The sequence below is a fragment of the Armigeres subalbatus genome, unplaced genomic scaffold (genome assembly GCF_024139115.2).
Source record: "Armigeres subalbatus isolate Guangzhou_Male unplaced genomic scaffold, GZ_Asu_2 Contig308, whole genome shotgun sequence".
Taxonomy (NCBI): domain Eukaryota; kingdom Metazoa; phylum Arthropoda; class Insecta; order Diptera; family Culicidae; genus Armigeres; species Armigeres subalbatus.
In genome coordinates, this window is record NW_026943051.1 from 48,744 (window position 1) to 73,923 (window position 25,180).

At 38.8% G+C, this 25,180-nt stretch overlaps 2 protein-coding genes across 2 annotated transcripts in view; one reads left to right on the forward strand and one right to left on the reverse strand.

Moving 5' to 3' along the window:
• The window catches only part of LOC134203984 (cysteine dioxygenase 1-like), a 21,736-nt gene extending 6,443 nt beyond the window's left edge, over positions 1-15,293 (forward strand). Inside the window, exons 2-4 of the mRNA XM_062678821.1 lie at positions 541-749; positions 14,489-14,957; positions 15,038-15,293. Coding sequence (XP_062534805.1) covers positions 541-749; positions 14,489-14,957; positions 15,038-15,046 — 687 coding nt within the window. The 3' untranslated portion in view covers positions 15,047-15,293. The remainder of the gene's footprint in view (positions 1-540; positions 750-14,488; positions 14,958-15,037) is intronic.
• Positions 15,294-23,758: 8,465 nt separating this feature from the next.
• On the reverse strand, positions 23,759-24,235 carry LOC134203986 (protein FAM136A-like). Its single transcript, XM_062678822.1, has one exon. The coding sequence runs from the start codon at positions 24,205-24,207 to the stop codon at positions 23,875-23,877; it is 333 nt and encodes a 110-aa protein (XP_062534806.1). The 5' UTR covers positions 24,208-24,235; the 3' UTR covers positions 23,759-23,874.
• Between the last annotated feature and the right edge of the window lie 945 nt (positions 24,236-25,180).

A 25,180-nucleotide genomic window follows, 5' to 3' on the forward strand; every position in this document is an offset into this window, starting at 1 on the left:
CTAGAAGTTACTGCATTGCTAATATTGAAAACAGAGTTGAAGAGTAATGCATTTGATTAATTCATTTTAATACAGTAAAGTGAAAATATAACAAAAAGACTAAGATTATTTTTGGTTTTAAAGATCTGTTTAATGAATTAATTTTAACAGATGAAGAATAATGTAAATGAATTATAGTATAGAAAATATTATTTTTACCTTTTTATTTACAGTTTTACTTGTTTTTACTTTTTATCACAAAAGACAATGATACAACTAACTAAAATTTATTTTTAAGTTTCAATAATTTGGACTTTTCTGTATCACTAACACGTGTCACATTCTATTCATAAAATTATTGTGAATTTTCATTTTATCAACATATTACGTTATCTTATTATCATTTTGTTTTATTTTTCACAAAACAGATAACGCGTTGCTTTTGAACATCTCAGCTCCACTGTACAATGACGTCTGTTATGTTAATGGAGAACACTATTAACAATAACAACAACAATATCACCAAAGACAACAATGAAACAGCCAATGGTGAAGTAAAAGGAGCACCACCTACGTGAACTCACTAAGACATTCACCGGCATTGAGAAGCCACTAAAACGCACCTACATGCGCGACGCTCACCGACCTTATCAGCGCCTACATGAGGCCTTTGCATCCGATCGCGTGAACATCGAAGTCGTAAATCATCTCCTGCTCAGCTATCAGTCCAACCCGTCCGAGTGGCGAAAATTTGCGTTCGATCGTTTTAGGTAAGTGGTGCTTTCCGTGGTTGATAAAAATTGGATGATGGCGATTAGCCGATGTAGAATGACTGTTTGTCTAAACAACATCTCATACTCAGATTAAATCGAAGATTAAAATCTTCTATTAGTGTGGAAATGGGAAATAGGGATCGTGAGATGTGTTTACATTTTCAAGTTTGTTAATGTAACTAAATTTCAGTTCCCCAGCTTAAGGTGATTATACACCAAAGTCTTCAAGAGGCGCCTATAGAGATAATAGAGGATATAAACCACAGAGAAAGATTGTCAAGATCATACTTAGGTCATCCGGTCTAGTAATTTTCTGCACTTCCCTGTTCAAAAAGTATCATCGTGTTATCATGATTGTAATACGAATACAAAAATGGTAACTTGGCTCAGAAACCTTGCAGTTAATAACTGTGGAAGTGCCGGGTCTACACTGAGCTGTGATGTGACAGTGTTCCAGTGAAGGATGTAATACCAGTAAGAAAAAGAAAAGATAAGAAACACCTTTGTGAACTATTTGTCCCCGAAACAGAAGTTTAACATTTATAAAAAGAAGAAGGCAAGCAAAAACCAAGATCTTTGAATTTAAATCGTCTCATTCTGCGCCTCGCAGCTTAGTGTTTATTAAGCACTCTCAGTTATTAACTGCGAGGTTCCTAAGCCAAATTACATTTTTTTACATTCGTATATCATAGGATGGCATAATGATACTTGTATGCATAGGGAAGTCGAGAAAACCGACCGGTATCGAACCCAGCCATCTTCAGCATGGTCTTGCTTTTGCAGCCTTATCGCACGGATAGAACTAAAATATACTGTCCAAATTGATGAATAGAAATTAGCAGAAAGATTTCAATCAGACCACACAGGTTCGTTGAAGTACTTACAAATAAACAAATTGATAAGGATTATACTGCCGTCATATATGTATATTTGCCTAATGCCTGCTAGTTCCTATATAAGAGGCGTTTATAAAAACGTCACACCAATAAGGATGTTTACGTTGCGGGACGAATCTACTCAAAAATGTTCAAGGGAAGAAGAATTAGACCACCTGGTTTTGCATGACGTCTTCTAACGGTAGTAAAACCCTAATTTTCCTAATTAAACTAATGAACACCATTTAAAACGTCCCATTTTCCATATCTCTACAAACAACATCATACATTCAATGTTATCTGTTGTTCAATAAAAAAACACCCAGATCCACCAATCAAAATATTCCTGATCAGTTGATTGATTAAACATTCGTTTCTTGCAAAACATTTCAAACTCGTAGGGTATATCTCGAAGGAAAATATCTCATATCAATATGTCTATGTCTTCAATTATGCCTCAGCAATGACGAGTGTGGCTCGGCAACAGTAAACACAATATAAATTTATCAAGAAATTGTCCTTTGTAATCCGTTGATAACAAAGCTCGTCACACAAATCAATTCCGCGATAGCGACGTATTGAGTCAGCTGAGACAAGTGCCAAATAAAGCTTGAGTAACTCCCATACTTAGAGAGATGGACTTTGCGTAAGGAATGTTCAACGTCACACCGGAGGATGGAGAAGCCATGTGCACTTTAGGAATTGGAAAACTTTGCTGCTTGAAAGACAATAACGCACTTTCGAACGTTAAATTAGATGGAGAAATTCTAATAAAGTTTAAAGAAAGCCTTGAATTATTAATGCATGATATATCTTTTCACGCGTCCAATAAATCTTATCGAATATTGAAAAACTGATGCTCATAAAATTTGAAATTTTACGAGCGAATGTTCACAATCTCGTAAATATTTTTGAATAACTCGAGGAAGATTATAATTCAATTTAATTTTAGGCTAGGAATAAGAAATATGCAATGGAATACAGATAGTCAAAACAAGCCTTTTACGAACAATGAACATATGCTTTGTGGTTTTGTACTCATCTATAAAATTGATGTCTTTCTTTAAGAGGCTTTCAGTTGAAGTTTTGAGTACAATGCCATGAAAACATACGCATGCAATCAAAGGTGCCTGCGATGCGTGGTTTCGCGCACTGAAACATAAGTAACTGCACGCGCGCCAACACATATCGCAGCCACCTGCGATTACATGCGCTTGTTTTCATGGCAATTATTGAATTTCAAAGTGCTCAATCCAACTCCAAATAAATCAGCTAAAACTAATTTAAAGTTTATTTAATCATAGTAGAATTATGTGGAATTGTTCAGTTGCATGTTAACTTCATTTCCTGCAAATTTGGGCTCAATCAGGCTCTTCCATCCAATTTCCTGTAAGAAATAGTAACAGAGGTGTATTTTGCCATATATTTCGCCTGAAATCCCAATATTAACTTCAAATCAATTGCGCCGGCTTGCAATAACCGATCAGGCTGAAATTTTCAGAAAATGATTTTCTTACCCAAATGCAAAATCCTGGCGGGTGCCCACAAGAATGACGACTTTTTGTATCCTGGGCAGTCTAATGTCCACAGGCAAAGTCTGTCAACTATGAGCACCGTGCTCCCAAAACTGTGCTAACAGGAATCAGGGGAACGTCAGGTGATGAGACAATTCGGCACGACTACCTCTCCACCTTGACAGTTGATAGCTATGGCAGGATCACTGCAGACCATAAACCTCGCGAAAAGGAAATAACACACGCTTTGCGGTTATCATTTTACAGTCAACCAACAGTCCAGACGACAAGTCCAATAACCAACAGGAGCTAACTATGCGAAAGCAAACACTTCCATCGCGCCAGGAGGTACCGCGTGCGTTCGCGATACGGAGAAATCGCACTCTGCGTTTCTGGAAACGGCGCGCAGGGAACTCGTTAGAGATCGAGACCGGAGATTGACGACCAAACATCGGTTCGACGGAGCAAAGCTTACGGCACTATCAGGCGCAGGATAACTTGTGTGGTTCTAGGAGTGAGTATGAATAGGCAGCCAACGCTCACCACAGGCAAGGGAGATCGGACCCCGAAGTCAGTAGGGACACCTGAATGCACTGAAAGTGAAAGGAAGCTACAATCGATGGAGCTCGCCAACGCAAGGGAGATTGGATCCCGAAGACAGGGACACACCAAACACCATTACAGAGAAAAGAAGCAATGAACGACATCATTTACAAGGAGTTAAACTCAAGAAGCACACCATGCGTGGGAAGCACAATCTCAAGATTCCTGGACGGTGTACAGACGATGGATAAAGGTGTATTCGATAAAATGGGACACCGAAAATCTCCTATAACTTTTGAACCGTATGAGTAAGAAACCTGAAAATTTGACCATCTTATTCATAGTGTATTGTTTACATCTGCAGAGTTTCATAGTTCATACAGTGGTTCCAATCATATCGTCGGAACAAGAAATTGCGAGTGAAAAAATTGTGCACCTACAATCAAAATCGGAGGCTTCTCAACGGTCGATAGCAAAACGCTTAGGATTGCAAATTCAACGTATCTCGAATAAAAACCTTCAAGGAGCATCTGAGTTTTCAAAGGAAAGAAGGGAGTGGTCGTAGAAGCGGTCCAATGGACAGTAAAATGACCCGGAGTGGTAGAACAGCTCAATAAGTTTCCAAACGAAATGTTGCTAACAAGTCCAAGGTGTCGGTTGGTTTCGTGCACAAAAAACATGAAACGTGCTGGGCTACATGTTTACAAGGTGCAAAAAGCCCCGAACCGAAATGAAAAGCATAACACCACTGCAAAAACCCGCGCCCGGAAACTTTACACGAAGTTGTTCACCAAATCCTGTTGCATCGTGATGGATGATGAAACCTACGTCGAGGCTGACTTTCGTCCACTTACTGGGCATGAATATTTCGTTGCCAAGTCTAAGTTCGATATTCCGGTGGATGTCCGAACAAAGAAGTTATTAAAATTTGCTAAGAGGTCTGGCGATTTGCGGATGTGGTGAAGTAAGCGCTCCCTTCATTACTTCCGGAACATTCAACAGTACGATTTACACCGAATAGTGACTCCAGAAGCGACTTTTGCCATTCATAAGAAAACACAAAGTATCAACACTGTTTTGGCCTGATCTGGCGTCTTGCAACTACGCTCGTAATGTATTGCAGTGGTACCGAGCAAACGGAGCTAAATTTGTGCCAAAAGATATGAACCCACAAAACTCACCGGAACTTCACTCAAATGAAAAATTCTGGGCAATTGTGAAGATGAAGCTTCGAAAATATCCTAAAGTTATTAAAACAGAGCTGGAGATGAAGAAACTTTGGGTAAAAACATCAAAAATATGGGAAAAATCGATTGCACAAAATTTAATTTGTGTTGAGTGGGTTGAGTGAAAAGAAAGGTGCGCGCATTCGGGATGGTCAATGAAATCAAATGAAACAAATGTTGTAAATTATAACTCATTAAAAGTTTTTCATTCTCTGAAAATTTCAAGACAATCCGATAATCGGTTTGATTTTGGTGAGTAAATATGTGTGTGCCATTTTTATCGAATACACCCTTTACAGCAGAGAGCAGTGTGTAAAACAATCGAATTTTTTTGGTAAAGGGCACCTTTCTTCACTCGTCAGCTCACTTCCAGACACATTCATAGTCGGCTCTGGTCTGTCAATATTCGGTTGAATATTAGTCATTGAATATTTATCCACATTTTACAAATTGATAAATTATCTGAAATCTGAACACGTTTCAAATGAGTAAAATAATGTATCACATAGAACTGAATCTGATTTTCATCCGCGAGGCACTTTCAATGGTAAACATCAACATAAGCAATGCTAATTATGTTTTGTCTGCACATAGTAAGCACACTCAGTGACAGTCGGATGCATAAGTTTGGTGGAGTAGTCGTCTGACTATGTCATTCTATGTTTTGAATATTCATGCGATGTTTGTCAACATTCGGACCGAAGTTGCATCATGAAGGTGAATATTTTAGGCTCTGACAGAGAGTATCAGTCAGATCCAGCGTGCTACATAATCCAGTAAATCTGTCAAACTAAGGTCTTCAAGGTACCACGTAGTGTTCGGGCGTTTGCATGACTTATCATCCCGGGTTTTACCCAAAAGGCAACTTGGAATTGTGAGCCCTATTTCTGGACTCATGCAAATTGTGAGCGAGGAAATGCGCTCTTTATCGAACTAACTACATAGCTATGCACTCGACAGCAGTCAGCGACTAAGCCACATGGCACGAAAATAGGCAGTTTATATCAAATAGCACAAAATAGCAAAGAAGACAAACCGCTAAAAATCGATTGTCCCCGAAATAAGACCCCCAAAGATCGGTAGAAAAGCCGTTAGCTCTTTGCTGTCGCAAGAAAACGCATGAAGGAACAACATAAATCGAGGCAAAGGTTTAACCGTCCGGATCTGCGCAATCGGATAAGCTAGGCAGGCAAAAGCAGCGGCAAAAAGGCAAAAGCAGCAAACACGGGTAGGGCAACAGCACCGAACGTAAGACAGCACGGCTTCGCATAGCCAAGTGAGCGAATCAACGCTGGAAACGCAGGCAGCGAAGGGGATAATCCGGAAAGAAAAGGCTTGAGTCTGACCACGCTGTTTACGCTCCAAGGTGTCCAAATTTCACCGGAAGAATTAAACGGAGACGAAATTCCGACCAAAAGAGCCTCCACTAGGAGTAAGTAGACACAGAAAGTTACCTATTGTACAAATGCTGACGTAAGTCGTTCGACAGGGCTCTTGTTTCTGGTTTTGGCTTCGTTTGAGTCACCGTGCGGTCGGAAGTGCTCCAAGGCACGGTCGAAGGAAGGATCTAAGGTGTGGACTAGTCGGCAGGCTGCCTCCCCCAACCAGTACTTCCGGAAGCAAGAACCGGTGGTAGTGATCCGCAGGTACGTGAAGCAGCGGTTCGCCGTGTAAAGAGGAAGAGTTGGTTTGAAGAGAGCAGTGCTCGTGACTAGCCCCGTGATGGGGAAAAAAGGGAGAATGGGGTTGAAAGAAGAAAAGGAAGGAAGCGTAGACGGTTAGCAGGCATGAAGGGTAGAAATTAAGAGATGGGGGAAAGGTAAACAACCCTGTTAAATAAGTAGATCAAACGAGGAAAATAAAATGTTTGCATAGGGGGAGATACCCAGCGCCACCTCCCAATACCGGACACTTCTCAAAACGGCACTTGCAGAGATCCCTCCATAATCTTATGTAGAACAAAAGAAAGGTAATGACAAGTCCTTCACCTGCAGGGAATATCAGATCTTCATGTTATAAACTTTGCACAAAATTTTAAATTGAACAGAAATGTCAAAAAATTTCATGTTTCGCCTTACTTTAGAAGGTTTGAATCAACAATATTAAACTTAATCGAATGCATTCTGATAATGTCGAGATGGTCAATATTAATCATATTATAAATAGCGTTCACGATTTGTTAGATATATGATGTATATGTGGTACAAAATTAATTTCTGTTTTCCGTTAGCTGTCCCCGGGTCCGGAAACTGAGTTTTTTTTATGTGATAGTAGCCATTCTTTGTACCTGTTTTGTTAAACTTACTTCAATTCAATTGTTTTTTCTTGCTAAGGCATCAGAAAGCCACAGAAATAAGCAGAAACAAAATTTGAAGATGTCATTGAAAATGGTGGGAATTTTGAATAGGATATAAGAAATTTAGCTGGAGAGTCAAATAAGGAAAGTGAGCAAGTGAGTAATATTATTTTTCTTAATTATGCCTTTACTCATGTAACAGGAACTTGGTCATATTTAAACATGATGTAATAGTGTCCGGTACTAGGAGACACTTTTCTGAACCGTGAAAATTTTCACTAAAATTCAATATCAAAATACATCGTCCAAAAACGTGTTCAAATGATCAAATATAGTTTGTATGAATCATCAATGATCATATTTTGTGTATATGGTATACAAGTGAACATAATCCGGATAATTAGATAGCTTTTCGTTAAATGGCTTATGTGTCCGGCACTGGGGGATTTCCCCATAGATACAGCTTTTCATGAATTGAGGCGTTTTTATGTTTATTAGCCGGTTCGTTCCTTGCTCTTTGCCCTCTGACAAGGACGAATCTAACATTGGCGCCCAACGTGGGGCGCCAATGTAACAAGTATTATTTTATACAAACATAAAGGTACGCAATCAACAAGAAACAAATAACAAATTAAAATAATGCACTTAAGATTTTTTCATGAATCAGCTCTCAAATTCATGAAAAATTCTGTGCTGTTGAATAAGGTTGTGTTACGGTTCATTTTATCTTACTTGTAAGTGATAAATGTTTGAGTGGATTTGTGGATGTTCTGTGCTTGGGCCTGAAGATAGGCAATAAAATAGTAAAAGAGAGATTTATAAACATAGACTCTATATTGCTGGTGCCACATGGCATAAATTAGTGGAGGTGCCCAAATAGAATAAGCATCCTACACAACAGGTCAGCTATGAATACAGCAAACTGTTTGCTGTAGACAAAATGCGCAATACGCAATGAAATATATTTGCGGGATTTGGCTGATGGACCAAAATCTCATATGAAACCTCGTCATTTCCCGTAGTGGGCATCACCTAGCCATCTCTCTCAGGGCACCAGAAGAAACGTGCATTATTTTAATTTGTTATTTGTTTCTGGTTGATTGCGTGCCTTTATGTTTGTATAGCAAATTGTAACTATTGCGTCCAACGTGGGGCCTGTTACCAGAGCTGTAAATATTCGATTATTTTTTATGAAGCCCATCGGCCTTCTTTGTCACTTCACTTCTAAACATAATCATATTCGGCTCTACACCGTCAATTTTCAGAATGAATATGGGTCAGTGAGTATTTATTTCAATATCACAAGTTATTAAATAATCGTAAAACTAAATACATTTTTGATGATTCAAATAAATACACGCATAGATTCAATCCCAACGTTCAATTGAGGGGCATTTTTAGCTAGAAATGTCAATATAATCAAGGCTAATTTTGTTTTTTTCGCGCGCAGTTACCATACTCAGTGGTAATCAATTGAATGAATTTATGAAGAAGTAAACTGAGTAAGTCATTCTATGTTTTGACTAATCAAAACACGAATGTCAAAAGTCGGAGTGAATGTGCTTCATGAAATTGAATATTTTATGCTCTGCCTGTTACACTGGCGCCCAGCGAAATAACCCACAATGATAGTAATGACGATTTGATATTATGGCAAGTATCGATTTGATTGTTTAGTGTGTGATTCATTTGATTTTTCGCGAGAATCATTTGTAATCCAATTTAATTGTAGGATCATCAGAGTTAGTTTAGGGTAGTAAAGAATCTGATTATAGGACAATTCGGGAAGACTTATTGGCGTTAGACAACTTTTGGTAGGATTCGCTACCGTTATTAAGGTTTACAATAGATTTAGTTTTTTTTTTATATTTGTGGCCTAGGTTAAGTATCCAGTCTGCTCTAGTCAGATTTTTCGTCACTAGTTAACTTAAGAATTTTTCATGAATCGGTTCTCCGATTCATGAAAAATTCTCCGCTGTTGGATAAGGTGGTTTGTTTTATATTGTCCGAAAAGTAGTTGATAGTCGATCGATTCCGTATCATTCAAATAGGATAAGGCTCAATACAAAGGCTCAGCTATGAATACAGCAAACTTATTGCTGTAGACAAAAAGCGCAATACGCAATAAAAATATATTTGCGGGATTTGGCTGATGTACCAAAATCTCATATGAAACCTCGTCATTTTCCGTAGTGGGCACCACCTATCCGTCTCTCTCGGGGCACCAGGAGATAACGTGGATTATTTTAATTTGTTATTTATTTCATGTTGCTTGAGCATCTTTATGTTTGTATAAAATAAAAGTTGTTACAATCAGACAAGCCTTCTTGAAAGAATTTTGTTATAATTTAGTACAAGTTGAAATTTTCGACATATCTGAAACTTGATTATGCATATGTACAACATGTGATAGATTTAGTTCGGAAGAGGTATTAAAGGGTAACCGCCCCTTCGGTGGGCTTTGATCCCACGACCCCAGTTCGCATGACAGGTGCTTTCCCTACTAAGCTACGAAGGACCTCCGTCGTCCACCGCAGCTTAGTACCCGCCCCTTCGGTGGGTTACCCTCCAATACCTTTTCCGAACTAAATCTATCACATGTTGTACATATGCATAATCAAGTTTCAGACATAGTAAGGTACACCGGGGCAAGTTGAAACGGTTTTTTTAAAGTTGAACATTGAAGTGCTGTAAAAAAATCACCCTTTTAAGAATTTTGAATCCGTTTGCGGTGTTTGCTAATTCGGGCCAAAGATTATACATAAAAAATAAGCAACCTTACCAAACTTTATTATAAATATTTTGCATACTAAAATTATGTTTTTGTATGCTCCGTTTCAACTTGCCCCGCATATCGGGGTAAGTTGAAACACTGCGCTGTATAGACATAAGCTAACTGTACCGTATCAAAAACAAAATATATGTACTCAGTGTGACTCAAGATGCACGAGGTTGTAAAGGTGACTATACTGCCAAGATTCGCATAAGAGTCCTATGTATATTTTTGACGATTTTGCTTAAATTAGCCTAAAATTGTCCCCTAAAACCGTGATAAAATAGTAGGCTTTGTTCTAGAAATTTGGAAATCAAATCCCACTTGTCTCATCTTGATATTTACTCGCATAAAAGTCACATTCCAGATTTTGATACTCTATTCTCTTTTCTTTGATTAATTCGGCTGTGACTTCTTTATAAATTCACATTAGTTAACCAGCGTATCTCTCATAGACTCTCGATTGGATAAAGGGGCTGGGGAAGTCAAAGGTGGGATTAACGAAATGTTTACATGCTCTATGATTTATTTTTTGAGAGCCAGTGCTCACAGCAAGGCAAAGTAGATTAAGAATCTCAAAACTAGACCGTGCAGCTTAAACATGGCCCCTTTTTATTCCATTCTTCAGTGGAGATTGTAGGAGGGTTGTATTCACGACGGAATGGGCAGAAATTTATCAAATGAATTTTCAGAGTCCAAGGTCCACATTTCTATTAATTTTTGTTTTCCGAATGCATTTACGGACCATGTTGAATTCTGGGAATTTTAATTGCGATGGTGACGTTTTGAATCGTTGTTTCAACTTGCCCCGCACCAAGCATTTCTATTTGCCCCGATGGGTTGAAAATGCGGAGCAATATCAAACTACCAAAATACAAAAATTGAAACGTATCTTCCATCGATTTTTCATAATCATTATGTTTATTCAACATTGAATGCTTACCTACCGTGAAAATTTGATGAAAAAACACTTCCAAACATCATTTTGGGACTTGTTTCATTGGCACGTCAAAAAGTTGTTTCGAATTTTGCAAAGGGCGAAAAATAAACAATGGCAGGGATTGCTTTTAGTAGCTGCAATCTTCCGGGAATAGCAGTCAGAAGGTGCGTTTAGGGGAGTAATTTGTTGAAAAAAATAATCAGGGCATTCGGTCATTGCTGATCTAAATTACAGCTTCCGTTTCAACTTACCCCGCATTTCAACTTGCCCCGGTGTACCTTAATTAATTTCCACTCCGGGTGGCATATAGGCAATTAACTTTGAATGTACTGTTTTCGACATAATTATCAAAAAATCATCGCACTAAAAGTTCACAATTTTACACAGTTTGAACTACCTACCTGGTACCTGGTTGGTTACAGCGTCGATACACCTATGCCTTGCGTATTGTAGAGCTCCACAATCGTCGGTTTTGGGTTTCCAGTTTCCCAGACCGTTCAGGGTCCCCAGGTCTGATTCCAACGCGTGCAGCCAGCGTATTTGTGGCCTTCCACGAAGTCGCCGGCCCCTATCTGGTTCTGTGTTGAATATTGTTTTCGCTATTCTTTCTTCCGACATTCACACGAAGTGACCAGCCCACTGAAGTCTGCCGTATTTTATGCGATTCACAATATTTTGTTCTTTGTATAATTGATACAGCTCATGATTCATGCGTCTGCGCCACACACCATTTTCTAGTTTCCCTCCGAGTATTGTACGCAGCACTTTTTGCTCCCCGAAACCCGAAAGCTCTCCGATCCGCCGCCTCAGCACCAACATCACTAGGTCTTTCCTATCTCTACCTGCCACCATTTACTTCGTCTTGGTAGAGTTAATGGTTAAGCCTATGCTCGCCGTCTCCCTCTTCAGTGGGACAAAAGCCTCCGCTACTGCTCTGCGATCAATTTCAATGAGGTCGATGTCGTCCGCAAAGCCCAGGAGCATATGCGACTGTGTGATGATAGTACCGTTCTTCTGCGCCCTCGTGTGCAATGTTGAACAGTTTGAACTATAGCATCTGAAATGAATTATTGAATAACTACTAAATTTGGGACTCATCCCACTGCTAAATAAATCACTGGTCATACGAAAAGAGACTCGATAGCAAAGGCGGGCAGTCAATGTTGGGAAAAGCTCAGATTCTCAAAACTCATGATCGATTCAACCCAGACGCGATAAATCCCACCAGAATCATCGTCCAAAGAATCGCGCATGATGGGACTTTCCCGTTTTATCTCGCGTTGTCAAAACAGTAAAATAAAGTATCCAGATTCTTCTTTTTCTTCTTCTATGGCACTTGGCTTGCTTTCAACAGTATTCTATTAGCATTTCCTCTGTTATTAATTGAAAACTTTTGTATGCCCGTCATGAGTATGCAAGTACAATGGACACAAGGGTGGTTCAAAAAATCGATTTTGCTCCACAGTGCTCATCTGATTTTTTACCATATTCTGAGTGTCCTCTGAAAATTTGAGCACATGTGGATTAAAACTGATTTAGCACAAGCCGTTTCAAATTTGCATGCAAATTAGTATGGGGAAATTTATTTTTTCATTATACTGTTAATGACGCTTCCCCATCAAGCGCATGTTAAAAGAGAACCTACATAGCTAAAGGGAATACTCAACAGCTTTCACCCAACGAAAACCGCATGTTGATTAACCGCCCCAATAATTAGTAATCGATTTTAAGACAGGTTGCGAATCTTTAGTCATGATCTTTAGTCATGATCTTTAGTCATGATCGTTAAACTTCAGAATATGGTAAAGAATCAGATGAGCACTGTGGAGCAAAATCGATTTTTTGAACCACCCTAATGGACACACTGTGCCAAGGGAGTCGAGAATGTTTCCAACCCTAGAACATCCTAGACTGGACCGAGAATCGAACTCGCCATCTCCGGATTGGCATTCCAACGCCTCTGCTCGCAAGGCTAACTGGAGACCCCAAATGAAACATGCGGCAGATTACGAGCACTACTATTTAAATAGAAAATTGATGGATGTCCAGTGGAATGAAGTTACTCTTTATAATATAATAAATATGGGACAAACATGCGTGTGACGGCAGTATAAGACATGATATCATAGTTGACGTATCAATTATTAAGAATTTCAGCGAATATGACTTACTACGCGTTTACAAAGGTTATTCAACCGCTGTAACATCGATACGTTGCATGGTTCAAATCTCATTTCTACGTATCTACGGGTTGAAATGTGTTAAATTTGTGATGTTTGTCCGCAAATCATCCCAATTAAATTGGAAAGGGCAATGGTTGATACGTCAACTATGGTATCATGGACAGAGTAGGATAATCATAAATACGTTAGACGTAATGTACGCTAGGCATAATACTCCCTTAAGTCAAGGGTCGTTCTTTGGTGCTTGTTATGCTTCTTCTTATTCTTCTTATTGGCATTACATCCCCACAGTGGGACAGAGCCGCCTCGCAGCTTAGTGTTCATTCAGCACTTCCACAGTTATTAACTGCGAGGTTTCTAAGCCAAGTTACCATTTCTGCATTCGTATATCATGAGGCTGATGATGATACTTTTATGCCCAGGGAAGTCGAGACAATTTCCAATTCGAAAATTGCCTAGACCGGCACCGGGAATCGAACCCAGCCACCCTCAGCATGGTCTTGCTTTGTAGCCGCGCGTCTTACCGCACGGCTAAGGAGGGCCCCTTGTGCTTGTTATGCCTAATGCCCATTATCCCTAAAGGGGAATACTCTAGGTTTTGACGCCTTTTGGAGCTAAATAAATCGTTAAACGGTCAGTTTTCTTGTTACTATGATAGGGAAATCGAACTCACATTCCAGAAAACACAAATTGCATAGACTACTGTCGCCGCCATCCGCATGGCCCACAAATGAAGTGAAGCTATGGTCACACACGCATTGAAAAAACCCTTTAATAGTTAAAAAAAAAAAACCATTACGTTTCCTTGATGACTTTTATAATATATTAAAACTCACGTAAATAAAGTCATTTAAAAAACCAAAACTCATTTCGAAGACAAATCTGCTTGTAATTCTTCGAAATTGATACTCCTGATAGAAAAAATAATCAGTCCATTATAAGGCAAAAAACAGAAAAGGCTCGTCACACCACTTTGTCGCACCGTTTGATAATACGTCATATCATATAATCACTATTGATTGATATGTTTACAAAAAAAACAACATAGGGGAAACGACCATTCGGGCATCACCACTGTTCTCGTCCGCAACATTTATTACTCAGAGGCTTTGCAATCGAATTACTCGGTTTTTAGTACATAGTTAGTATCAGTGTAACTTTCTCGTGATGTACCGAAAATCAAATCATTAGATCAAAATGGAATCAATTGGGAACGTTGTGGTCCGGAAAAGGTTTATTGCCCAAATGATCCTTCTCCCTATAGCTAACATGAGCGATCTTGTTTTCCAATTTAGCTAAACTGGTCTTACACGTCATCGCAACGTTTTTTTTTTTCCTAAAATAACCGGGTCAACGATACTCATTATCTTTTCTGCATTCATACAGATACACTCGCAATCTGGTTGACGCTGGCAATGGAAAGTTCAATCTGATGATCCTCTGCTGGAATGAAGGACATGCTTCGGCTATCCACGACCATGCTGACTCACACTGTTTCATGAAGATGCTCAAAGGACAATTAACGGAGGTGCGTTTCGCATGGCCCAAAGATAAGACTGTGAACGAAGATAGCATAGCCCACATTGGAAACGATAACGGTTCGGACGAAATCGAGTACGATGGCGAAGAGTTGGAGGAAATCTCCCGATCCTCATTGGAGACAAATGGAGTGTGCTACATTAACGATAATCTTGGGCTTCATCGAGTTGAGAACCCAAGCCACTCAGACGTTGCTGTATCGCTGCACTTATACTGTCCCCCCTTTGACACGTGCTCTATCTTCAACAAGCAGAATGGCAAACGCACCAAGTGCAAGGTTACTTTCTGGAGTAAATACGGCAAGAGACAAGCTCAGGTATTACTGCTTTGATACCATTACTCACCTTCGATTATGAGTAGATAAATTATTTTCTTTTTCACTATTATTATTTGCAGGACAACTAGACGCAAACCGGCACGATGTTCAACTCTGCTTTCAACTGACTGTGAAAAGCTTCAAAAGCACGGATGTATAAGAGTGAGATTTGAATGAATTTCTAGCATTCAAGCCTTTTTAAATCTAAAGTTATAGGATTAGAAATGTTTGTTTTATTATAAAGATATAAACAGTTTTATATCTTAACATTTTCAATCATTGCATTTAATTTTGTATATGTAATTTAAGATAAATAAATAAAAACAGGCTACAAAATTATTGTGTTTTTAAAATGTATGTAATATTATCGCATACCAAAAGTAATACGATTAATTAATGCAGGTTGCAGCTTTCTTTATCGTTTACAAATTTGCATAAATCGTACAGGAGGGTGGTTTGTTCCCCTGATAAGGCTGACACCCAGTCTTCCGTTTAAGAATCAGGAGAGACTGGGAATACTTTTTCCCCTTTTTTTGCCGATGAATCACAGCCAAAAACAAATAAATTTACTTGGTTTTCGCACAGACGTTTTGAGAAACATAAACTAATTTAAGTTTGATGAAGATTGAGAAGAAATTTTTTATTTTTTTAAAATTTTCGCCTACTTTTTGTATGCGTGACTAATGAGGGATGAAAAAATGTCCCCATATTGAATCAACAACCACAAATCTAAATATCTTTTTTTGTTTTTTTTTCTTTTTTTTTTAATTATAATCTTCAAATTGTGAAGGAATATTGACATTTTTAACAGTACCTATCATTTATCATCATCTACAATGTATATAAAATCCAATCTATGTATGTAAGTACACTGTACATATGTAGGTATGTATTAAAGTGGGGCGTCATGATAATTTTTTTCAAATCAATGATTTTTCGAAGCTATTCTGGGTCCTGTGCAGAATTTGGGACCGATTGGTTGCTTCCTCGCTTCCCGCATCGCCTTTGAAGTATGTATGGAAATTAGTATGGGAGAACGTATATTTTTTCACTTCTACTTCTAGAGGTTTAAGTTCATCGTAAACCAAGTGGCACATTGCGTTAAAGTATAACCCAAAGGACACCGAAAAACTTTGCCAAAGGAGGCACGTCACTGGAACGAGTAATTCAGTGTAGCTTCTGAACCCCTGGACCGATTTTAACCAAATATGGCACAAATATTCTCTATCCTGAGTAGACGACAATAGAGGGCTAGAGCAAATTTACTATATTAAGGTGAAGGTGGGTTGAGTACCAAAACAAAGCTTTGAAAGTATTGGTACAATAAAAACTGTCATATACTGTAGTAGTATTGGTGTCGTATTTAAAAAAAAAACAAAGAATATCAATAGGGTGGTTCAAAAAACAACCCAGCACCACGCTCTTTCGATTTCGTCCCATGCTCCGAATGTCCTCCAAACGCTGGCGAAAAGAGAACCCACATAGCTGAAAGCAACATTCCAGAGACTTAACTGAACGAAAACCGCGCCGCAGGAAAGATCCATTGATTACGTAACGCAAAAATAACATTTTATTCCCCACTCACCCCCCACTCGCTAATAGATCGGCAAGTTTAGCATTTTCTGCTACATTTTCACTTTAGCACGCTAGACAAAGTTATTGTCTTTAGATATCTGCCAAAAAATCCAACATAAATTTGTGTATAGCTTTGTAATAATCGAAAGAGAATGTAACCGAAGAGAGGCTCTCTTTTGCACATAAGACCTATTCTCAAAGCTCTAGATCTTATAGTTATTGATTTGCCAAAGAATGCATAAAATAAACAGACCGGCGACTGTCGGTCTCTTTCGTTATCCAGACATCAATCTAGTTAAACGTCTCTCTAGCAAGCTCCGAAACTACCTAAAACTAATCAAGTAAGGTTGCCTTTCCGCGAGTGTCCGCCTTCTGATCGATAATTGCCGTTGCCTTCTGCTTTGTTTCCCGTACATTTCACATTCAATATGGATTGTCTATGGCAGCGGTTCTCAACCTGGGGTACATGTACCCGTGGCGGTACCTTCGCTGGCCCTAGGGGGTACCTCGGACAAACATGCGTAATGGCGGACGTATTACAATTCCAATCAAAACTCATTGATATAGTTTTGATAATTGTGTATTTTTATTTCAAAATATATTGTACATAATATGCAATGCGATCAATGAATCCCAATTGAATTCTGCCTTTCACAACCAGCACAATATATAAAGGGCTGCGGAACAAAAGATCGAACGAGCAAAACGTCAAATGAACAAAATGATTTTTTTTCACTAATGCTCGGTTGCTTCGTTGCAAGAGGATTAGAAGCATCCTTCTACGCATCTCGGAAGCCTTCTTCCAAGCAGCTTGAAGGCCTTCTTAAAAAAGGCTCGGAAGCCTCCTGGGCACTTCAGAAGCCTCCTTTCAAGTGATTAGGTTGCCTCCTTTCAAGAGGCTCGTAAGCCTTCTTTTAAGCCTTCTTTAAGAGGCTCGTAAGCCTTCTTTTAAGACGCATGGAAACCTCCTTTTAAGAGGCATGGAAACCTCCTTTCAAGAGATGCGGTAGCCTCCTTTTAAGTGATGCGGTAGCTTCCTTTCAAGAGGCTCAGAAGCCTCCTTTCAAGTGGCTGAAAAGCCTCTTTCCAAGAAGCTCGGAAGCCTATTTTCAAGAAGTTCGGAAGCCTCCTTTCATGAGGATCAAAAATCCCTTTTAAGAGACCCAAAAGCCTCATTTCAAGAGGCTCGGAAGCCTCCCTTTCAAGAAGCTCAAAAGACTTCTTTTCTAGAGGCTCAGAAGTATTCTTTCAAGAGGCTCAAAAACCTCCTTCCAGGCTCAGAAGCCTCATTCCAAAAGGCTCGGAAGGCTCCTTTCAAGAGGCTCTGAAGCCTTATTTCAAGAGGCTCAAAAGCATACTTTCAAGAGGCTCAAAAGTCTCCTTCTAAGAGGCTCGGAAGCGTCCTTTCAAGAGGCTCGAGAGACTCTTTTCAAGAGGCTCGGAAGCCTTCTTTCAAGAGGCTCGGAAGCCTATTTTCAAGAGGCTCGGAAGCCTCCTTTTAAGAGGCTCAAAAATCCCCTTTAAGAGGCCCAAAAGCCTCCCTTCAAGAAGTTCAAAAGACTTCTTTTCTAGAGGCTCAAAAGCCCCCTTATCTAAAGCCTAAAAAGCCTCATTTCAGGGGCTCGGAAGCCTCCTTTCAATATCTTTTCAAGAAGCTCGGAAGCCTCCTTTCAATATCTTTTCAGGCTCTTTTGAAGAGGCTCCGTCTTCTTTCAAGAGGCTCAAAAACCTCCTTACAGGCTCAGAAGCCTCATTCCAAAAGGCTCGGAAGGCTCCTTTCAATAGGCTCTGAAGCCTTATTTCAAGAGGCTCAAAAGCATACTTTCAAGAGGCTCAAAAGTCTCCTTCTAAGAGGCTCGGAAGCGTCCTTTCAAGAGGCTCGGAAGCCTTCTTTCAAGAGGCTCGGAAGCCTATTTTCAAGAGGCTCAAAAATCCCCTTTAAGAGGCCCAAAAGCCTCCCTTCAAGAGGCTCGGAAGCCTCCCTTTCAAGAAGTTCAAAAGACTTCTTTTCTAGAGGCTCAAAAGCCCCCTTATCTAAAGCCTCAAAAGCCTCATTTCAGGGGCTCGGAAGCCTCCTTTCAATATCTTTTCAGGAGGCTCGGAAGCCTCTTTTGAAGAGGCTCCGAAGCCTACTTTCAAGAGGCTCAGAAGTCTTCTTTCAAGAGGCTCAAAAACCTCCTTCCAGGCTCAGAAGCCTCATTCCAAGAGGCTCGGAAGGCTCCTTTCAAGAGGCTCGGAAGCATTCTTTCAAGAGGCTCGGAAGCCTTACAAGAGGCTTGGAAGCCTTTTTTCAAGAGGCTCAAAATCCTCCTTTTCTAGAGGCTCAAAATCCTTTTTTCAAAAGGCTCGGAAGCCTCCTTTCAATATCCTTTCAAGAGGCTCAAAAGCCTCCTTCCAAGAGGCTCCTATCGAGAGGCTCGGAAGACTCCTTTCAACATCCTTTTAAGAGGCTTAAGAGGGAAGCCTTCTTCCAAAAGGCTCGGAAGCGTCGTTTTAAGCTGCAAAGGAAGCCTCCTTTTTAGTGGCTCAAAAACCTTCAAGAGGCTCTGAAACTTCTCTGCAAGAGGCTCAGAAGCCTCTAATGAAGAGGCGCAAAACTCTACTTCAAAGGGATTCAAAAGCTTAAAGGCGCTTCCCTTCAAAGGGCTCGGTATTATTCTTTAAAAAGGATTGGAAGCCTAATTTCGAGAGGGGGTACCTCAATTAATGCAAAAGTTCCAAGGGGTACCTCTAGAGAAAAAGGTTGAGAACCGCTGGTCTATGGAGTTGAAGCTCTTGAATATTTCATCTAGTCATATGGTCACCCCCCTCGCCAGCGCCCAATGACGGAGTGCCAGAATCAGAATAATATAAAAGTCAAACTCGCCATATCAACTGTCATACAAGCCTGAAACGACCTGTGCACGGTGAGCCTCTATTCCAACCAGCCCAAACCATCGGATCCGTCATCGATGATACCCAAATTATAAATCAAAATCTACTGAGCGTGGCGGAGCAAAATTATTTTTTGAACCACCCTAGTTATTACTTTGCTGCTGCCGGTGCCGATGTTTACATTCCCTCAGCGATCAGTTTTTAATAGTTTTTTTCGGGCAAAAATAGCAGTTTATTTTTAGTTTTCGGTTTAAACAAGTGACTGATTTCGAAAAGTGATGTTTAAATTGCATTCCATCAACATTTCGGTAAAACAACATTTTGAGTAAAAACTTGATTTTTTCAATGCCCTTTGAGAAGAAGTGAAGTGCCGTGATAAACCCACAAAATCGCGAACGGCTATTAAATTGGCACGAAACTCCTGATTTATGATATAATTCGAGCCGAAATACATACGACCCTTTGGAGAAACATGTTCATTATCACGGGAAGTGAATAAATATGCTGTGAACAGGTTAGTAATTTGAATATTAAGCTTTTGTTCGATGCTGTTCGATGCACTCGAATGTTGGTGGGTGAGGAGTGCGGGAGGTGTGGGGTTGACCCGTGGAAGGTCCGCTGCCATATTGACTGCCATCGTGGTACTCTTCCAGCTATGTCCTTAACAATATGATTCACTCTCACGTAATTTTGGCGGCCTCACATGTGGCGTCAACTCGCGTCCAAAAAGGTCAATACACGTTTCAATAAAACTATTCAAAATATGACGATGTAGACGTGTATAACGCGCACTTCAAAATGCCTTCTTCTTCTTCATTGGCATTACATAAAAAAATGGGAATGCCTGATCTTTTTTTTATGAATCGATTAATCGATTACATTCAATCGAATGTAAATGGAAAATCAAATGTTGTTGCAGAAGTATTTAGAATATTTAGGAACATCAAATACAGTAAACTCTCTCAAACTCGATGTTCTGTAACTCCTCTTACTCAAAGTCCCTTGAATTTTGCATACTGCGTTAAATCCTTAAGTCAATACCTCCTTTATTCGATATTCTCTAAGTCGAAGTAATTTTCCAAAGCATTTTCACCACGCTAACTCGAAGTTGTCAGAATCATTTTACATTCACAATATATATGATTTCGGGCCATTTGGCCAAAAAGTTAAAAAACCTATTGTGAGTAATGGGCAGTAGGTATTACATGAAGTGTGCAGTGAGAAGTGAGGAATGAGACATTTTGCACATCTCATAATAAGAAATAGGAAGTGAGTAGTATAAAGTTATAAGTGAAAAGTGAGAAGAAATAATTGAGAAGTGAAAAGTGAGAAGTTAGAGAAGTTTGAGAAGTGAGAACTGTGAAGTGAGAAGTGGAAAGTGATAAGTGAAAAATGAGAAGTGAAAAGTAAGAAGGGAGAAGTAAGAACTAAGAAGTGAGAAGTGAAAAGTAAGAAGTGAGAAGTGTAAAGTGAAGTGAGAAGTGAAAAGTAAGAAAAGAAAAGTAAAAATGAAAAGTAAATTGTGGAAAAAGGAAGTGAGAAGTAAAAAGAAGCAAAAAGTTTTTTTTTATAATCTTTATTAGAGTGATTTAGAAGTAAAAAGTGAGAAGTAAGAATTGAGAAGTGAAAAGTGAGAAGTAAGAAGTGAGATGTTAAAAGTGGGAAATTTGAGAAGTGAGAACCATGGAGTTAGAAGAGAGATATGAAAAGTGAGACGAGAAAAGTAGAAAGTGAAAGTATAAAATCCAGAGGCGTCGCGTGATTAATTCTTCAACCTGTGCACCGTTTGAATAAATTTAAATATTTCGAGAAAAACGCATATAAAAAGGACCTGAAATGACCCATCCAATATAAACGATTCATCTTCAAGCGTGTTTCCCGTTCCGTCTATCTTCTACATCCCATTTATCGAATTCAACGCTTTAAATTCAAACTAAAAATTAAAAAAAATGCCGTCATGAGAATACTTTTCAATAGACAGATAAGACATCTTTCTATCTATTCAATGGAACGGTATCTTTTAGTTTTAATTCAAGTTATTTCGTAGAATGAGACGAGTCTTTATTGTTATATGTTAACCAGAAAATTAAAATATGTTTAGAATGATTAGACGGGTATTACATACATAACAGAAAAATGTCGTCTGTACAATAAAGTTTATAATCTAACCATTCCTCAATTAATAATTATTCCATTTTTAGTTTATTCCTTTGATACATAATTTTCTTCTGTTCCCGAACCACGTGAACAGATGTCGAACAGTTTCAGATGTGTACCTCCCTCTATCAGCGTACACATCTGCTCATGCAATTTTTCATTAATTTGTTTAAATCATGGATAAACCTTCTAAGTTGTTTACATTGTATACGAATATCAGCTCCTAAATATTTTGTTCCGATTGCGCGCTCTTCATCCAATCGCGCATGCGCTGTAGGCACCAAACAAAAGATATTTTAGTTACTAGATAAAGATTGTCGCTTCTGCTCCCTTTGTTCTGCTGTCCGGAACATGTTGAGTACCAAGCTGTCAAATCGTATGGAATTTCCTTCTTTGACATTTAGCTCCCCTATCCTCGCCAGCAAAAGATGTTCCGGACAGCGACGACAGCGACAATCTTTATCTAGTAACTAAAATATCTTTTCACCAAACCGAGCATATTATGCTTTTGTACATCGGAACCAAACCGTGCACTGCCAGCGACGAACGCTTTGACTACCTATACATCGCTGATTGCGGTTAGAGCGGATGACTTACACATGCGAAGTCATGCGTGTATGATGCATGGCAAACAAAAGATATTTTAGTTACTAGATAAAGATTGTCGCTGTCGTCGCTGTCCGGAACATCTTTTGCTGGCGAGGATAGGGGAGCTAAATGTCAAAGAAGGAAATTCCATATGATTTGACAGCTTGGTACTCAACATGTTCCGGACAGCAGAACAAAGGGAGCAGAAGCGACAATCTTTATCTAGTAACTAAAATATCTTTTTGGCAAACCGTTCTCGACTGAAAGTGCAAGTGATGGACAACATGTGGCAGTGCGTCGTTTCGGTACTGTAGAGTAAAATATAACGCGCCCCCATCGCAGCATTTCGGTTGCCTCATATACATATCACATGGATCACATGCCGCCTATATAAATTCGAGCATATTTTACGATTATTTATTTATACCTAATCGTCAAATTTGTACAAAACATATGTCAACGGCACATAATCCAAATAGGGGAACAGACGGCTTTGGCAGGTTTTGTTCTATTATTGGCAGGGGGGTTTTCGTCGACCGAATTTTATGAAATTTGGCCACAATATTCTTCGATATGCAAAGAATGTTTGGGCCAAATTTGAGCATAATCAGTCATAAAAAACCCCCCTGCCAATAATAGAACAAAACCTGCCAAAGCCGTCATTACCCCTATATATTTGGATATGAATGACAAGAAATCTTTGGTGAGTTTAACTGAGACAAAAAACGAGAATACAGTCGCCTCTCCACATCTCGATATTGAAGGGCCATCGAGATAGGGAAAGATCGAGGAATGGAAGAAAAATTTAAATGGGTACTAGAACTATATAAACTCGTTGCTATGAAAAACGAAACAAATGTCCTTTCCTGTTGTTGATGTGTTTGTTAACGGAACTCATTTCATATCAATTTAAACGTACATTTGTTGAAGGATATCCTCAGTTACGCGGTTGAAAAATTTCAAATTGCTGGAATTAAATTGAATGGTACTTATTTTTAATCCGTCTTATGTAAACCTACTACACCAGCTCTAACAATTTCCAATATTTATATAACATAACGCAAAAAAGATGTTGGAATATGATGTCTAATATGTCTTGATGGAAACTGAGGTTTGTCAAAATCTTCTGTTTGGTAAGTTTTTTCTGGTCTTTCATTGATATTTTCCAAAATTACTGGATATAAGATAGTTTCAAAGCCAAAAACAAATAAAAAATCGTGTCGATTTTCTAGGTAATTCGTAGATCGAAGCGTTAACAACGTCAATAACAACAATATTTTGTATTTCTTTCAATTTTTTAGATGTCACGGTACCACTTAATACATTTAATAAAAATACTATTTTATGATGCGCGAAGTCACGGTACTTTACGGCTTCAAGTACATGCATTTTGTACATGATGGCTCGCACTATCGAATTGTCCTGGTGGGTCGCATGACTAAAAAGTTTGGGAACCTTTTCTTTAAAAAAGGCAGTGAACACTATGACCCTGAAAATGCATTTGTAGCTCCCTTCACAAAATTTGATTAAAATGATATATCTTGTTGATGTTTGTACGATAATATTAAGGATTTCTTTCATCATCTATTGACAAATTGTACAAAGTATTCGTATTATACACTTTAATATTACAAAAAAATCTCTCCACAATTTTAACAGTGAAATGCCTTGCGGTAACCAGTTTTATAAAAATTAAGTTGCGAATAAGCAAACATATCCAGAATTAGTAGTTTTTATTCCCTAGTACCTGTTGCATGGACTTGAACAGCCCGGGTAACAGATCTACATGTTTGTCGACGCATTTGATTGCGCAACGCTCGAACATCGATGTGTACTTGGAAATATCTTCGTCAGATGGTTTCGGGCCCATTTTGTCTTTGATGGTATCGTTGCAGTCCATGACGCAACGTTGTAGTCGGTTATTGAAATTTCCCAGTTCGGTTTCTACGTGCTGTTGGGCACGTTGCACTGGCGTCGAGCAAGCTTCTATGCAACGCTGTACAGAATCCATGCTGGCGTTGCTATCTCTGCAACAACGTGCTGCACATTCGTGCATATCGCCCTGGAAAACCACATGGAATGTTTTTTTTATCTTTATTCATTCCCAAATAATGTTAGTGTAGAGTGGTGAAAGTTAAGTGAACATTCAAAAACTGCTCCTTTTTTATCGAATGACCATAACAAAATTCTTTGATTAATGCGGACGTACCAAGGGTTATTTGAATAATTAACAAGCCGTTTGAAGAAAAAAATAACAGGTAATTGAATGAAGTAAACAATCTTGTGAGTGAATATCACTTATTATGAAATATTGAATGTGACTGGATATAAGGAGATATAAGAGCTGTCTTATTCATAGAACGCTCGGATAATATTTGTTAAATTAAACAGCAAAACGTACACACATTTATGGGTTTACTCCGTTTCCTGGGTTGGATGATTGAATATTTTGTAATATTCCTATTTATGATTCGTTCTTTTGTGTTATTCGACTTTTTAAGATTTCGGCCTTTTGTATTATTCGACCTTTTGGACATATACATATTTTGGACAAGTCTGAACTTTTTCGATTAACAATATAAAATCTTTAGGGAAGATCTTATAGAAAGTATGTTCATTGCGCAATTTTACTTTAACTCAGTAGCTACTGAGAATTCACCAGCCTAATAATAAGCTTTGAAAAAATCAAAAATGTAATTGTTTGCCTTTCTCGAATACTAAGTATACGTGAAGGCTATACAAACTTTTTATAGGAGGCCCGGAGACCCATAATGTTATATACCAATCGACTCAGCTCAACGAACTGAGATGATGTCTCTTTGTGCGTGATTTCGATAAATTTATGAAGCAAACTAAATTTTTGGTTTTATTTATGTCAGTTAAGCAACTAAATACTTTTTAAATAAATGTAGATACGTGTAGTTCGGCCTTGCCATTGATGTGGGTATAAATGAGAACGGTGTTGGAAACCTCGAAGTGTGGCAACAGTTTCAAGCTGATCCACATTGGTTTCGTCTATCATAAGGGCA